Source organism: Leucoraja erinacea, unplaced genomic scaffold (assembly GCF_028641065.1).
Source record: "Leucoraja erinacea ecotype New England unplaced genomic scaffold, Leri_hhj_1 Leri_1050S, whole genome shotgun sequence".
Taxonomy (NCBI): domain Eukaryota; kingdom Metazoa; phylum Chordata; class Chondrichthyes; order Rajiformes; family Rajidae; genus Leucoraja; species Leucoraja erinaceus.
Genome location: NW_026575287.1, coordinates 20,001 through 22,500, shown reverse-complemented (window position 1 = coordinate 22,500; position 2,500 = coordinate 20,001). Strand labels below are relative to the sequence as shown.

The 2,500-nt window shown below is 53.1% G+C and overlaps 1 protein-coding gene across 1 annotated transcript in view; it reads right to left on the bottom strand.

The window, feature by feature from the left end:
- Positions 1 to 2,500, bottom strand: part of LOC129715185 (actin, alpha cardiac muscle 1-like) — a 9,044-nt gene that overhangs the window by 4,547 nt on the left and 1,997 nt on the right. Inside the window, exons 2-3 of the mRNA XM_055665050.1 lie at positions 1,859 to 1,999; positions 379 to 703 (exon numbers count right to left, since the gene is read on the bottom strand). Coding sequence (XP_055521025.1) covers positions 379 to 703; positions 1,859 to 1,987 — 454 coding nt within the window. The 5' untranslated portion in view covers positions 1,988 to 1,999. The remainder of the gene's footprint in view (positions 1 to 378; positions 704 to 1,858; positions 2,000 to 2,500) is intronic.

The window sequence follows — 2,500 nt, the reverse complement described above, 5'->3', positions numbered from 1 at the left end:
CAACACACACACACCTCCAGATTCAGGGACAGTTTCTTCCCGGCTGTTATCAGGCAACTGTGAACCGTCCTCTCACCAACTAGAGAGCGGTCCTGACCTCCCATCCACCTCATTGGAGACCCTCGGACTACCCTCGATCGGGACTTTACCTTGCACTGAACGTTATTCCCTTTATCCTGTATCTGTACACTGTGAGTAGCTCGATTGTAATCATGTATTGTATTTCCGCTGACTGGTTAGAACGCAACAGAAGCTTTTCACTGTACCTCGATACACGGGGCAATGAACTAGACTAGAACTGAGCCGATTACCCCTCCCCCCCCCCCCACCCCCCCCCCCCCCCCCCCCCCCAATTGTAGACAAGAAGGGTGATAGTACCGGTGGTACGGCCAGATGCGTAGAGGGACAGCACGGCCTGAATGGCCACATACATGGCTGGCACGTTGAAGGTCTCAAACATGATCTGGGTCATCTTCTCTCTGTTGGCTTTGGGGTTGAGGGGGGCCTCAGTGAGGAGGGTGGGGTGCTCCTCTGGGGCTACACGCAGCTCATTGTAGAAGGTGTGGTGCCAAATCTTCTCCATGTCGTCCCAGTTAGTGATGATGCCGTGTTCGATGGGGTACTTCAAGGTCAGGATGCCTCTCTTGCTCTGAGCTTCATCTCCTACGTAGGCGTCTTTCTGGCCCATACCTACCATCACACCCTAGGGAAAGACCAGAGGAGGGGTGAGTCAGCTCCACACACTGCCCATCCCGCCCTCAGGAACGATCGTGGGACCCTGGGGGATGTATTTACCCTGTCTCTCGTCCCGGAACGTCCCAAACCATCCCAAACTATGTATTTAAACCATCCCAAACTATGTCAAACCATCCCAAACTATGTCAAACCATCACAAACTATGTCAAACCATCCCAAACTATGTCAACCCATCCCAAACTATCCCAAACCATCCCAAACTATCCCAAACCATCACAAACTATGTCAAACCATCACAAACTATCCCAAACCATCACAAACTATGTTAAACCATCCCAAACTATGTCAGACCATCACAAACTATGTCAACCCATCCCAAACTATCCCAAACTATGTCAAACCATCACAAACTATCCCAAATCATCCCAAACTATCCCAAATCATCCCAAACTATCCCAAACCATCACAAACTATCCCAAACCATCCCAAACTATGTTAAACCATCCCAAACTATCCCAAACTATCCCAAACTATCCCAAACTATCCCAAACTATGTCAAACCATCCCAAACTATGTCAAACCATCCCAAACTATCCTATCCCAAACCATCCCAAACTATGTTAAACCATCCCAAACTATCCCAAACCATCCCAAACTATCCCAAACCATCACAAACCATCCCAAACTATCCCAAACCATCCCAAACCATCCCAAACCATCCCAAACTATCCCAAACTATCCCAAACTATCCCAAACCATCACAAACTATCCCAAACCATCCCAAACTATGTCAAACCATCCCAAACTATCCCAAACCATCCCAAACTATGTTAAACCATCCCAAACTATGTCAAATCATCCCAAACTATGTCATACCACCCAAACTATCCCAAACCATCCCAAACTATCCCAAACCATCTCAAACCATCACAAATCGTGTTGGTTCATTGGCTTGCTAAATGTAAAACAATTATCCCTAGTGTGTGTAGGATAGTGTTAGCGAGCGGGGATCGCTGGTCGGCACGGACCCGGTGGGGCCGAAGGGCCTGTTTCCACGCTGTATCTCTAAAGTGAGATAGCCGGTTTGGACTGGAGTCACGTACAGAGACTCCCCATGTGGGGTGCGTACGTGGGGGGGTGGGGGGGGGGGGGGGGGGGTTACCTGGTGTCTGGGGCGCCCCACGATGGAGGGGAAGACGGCCCTAGGAGCATCATCACCGGCGAAGCCTGCCTTGACCAGGCCGGAGCCGTTGTCACACACCAGCGCTGTGGTTTCCTCGTCGTCGCACATGCTGACAGGTTTCTGTGGGGGGGGGGGAGAGTGAGGGGGGGTCAAACATCACTCACACTGAAACAGTCTGTCCCCCGACCCCCGACCCCCAACCCCCCCACCTCACACCGTCCCGCCCATTCCCCCCCCACCAGTCCCAAACTGTCCCACCCTACGCCAAACCCCCCCTCCCCTCCGAACCCCAACACCATCCCAGAGCATAATGCCCCCCCCCCCACCAACACTGTCCCCCCCCCCCCACACACCACCCCCGTCCCGTCTCCCACCGCTCCATACCCCCCCCTCCCCACATACAGAGTGGTACAGCACGGAAACAGCCCCACACCATCCAACATGCCCCATCTACACTAGTCCCACCCCCACCCCGACCAACATGCCCCGTCTACACTAGTCCCACCCCGACCAACATGCCCCCGTCTACACTAGTCCCACCCCGACCAACATGCCCCGTCTACACTAGTCCCCACCCCGACCAACATGCCCCATCTACACTAGTCCCACCCCGACCAACAT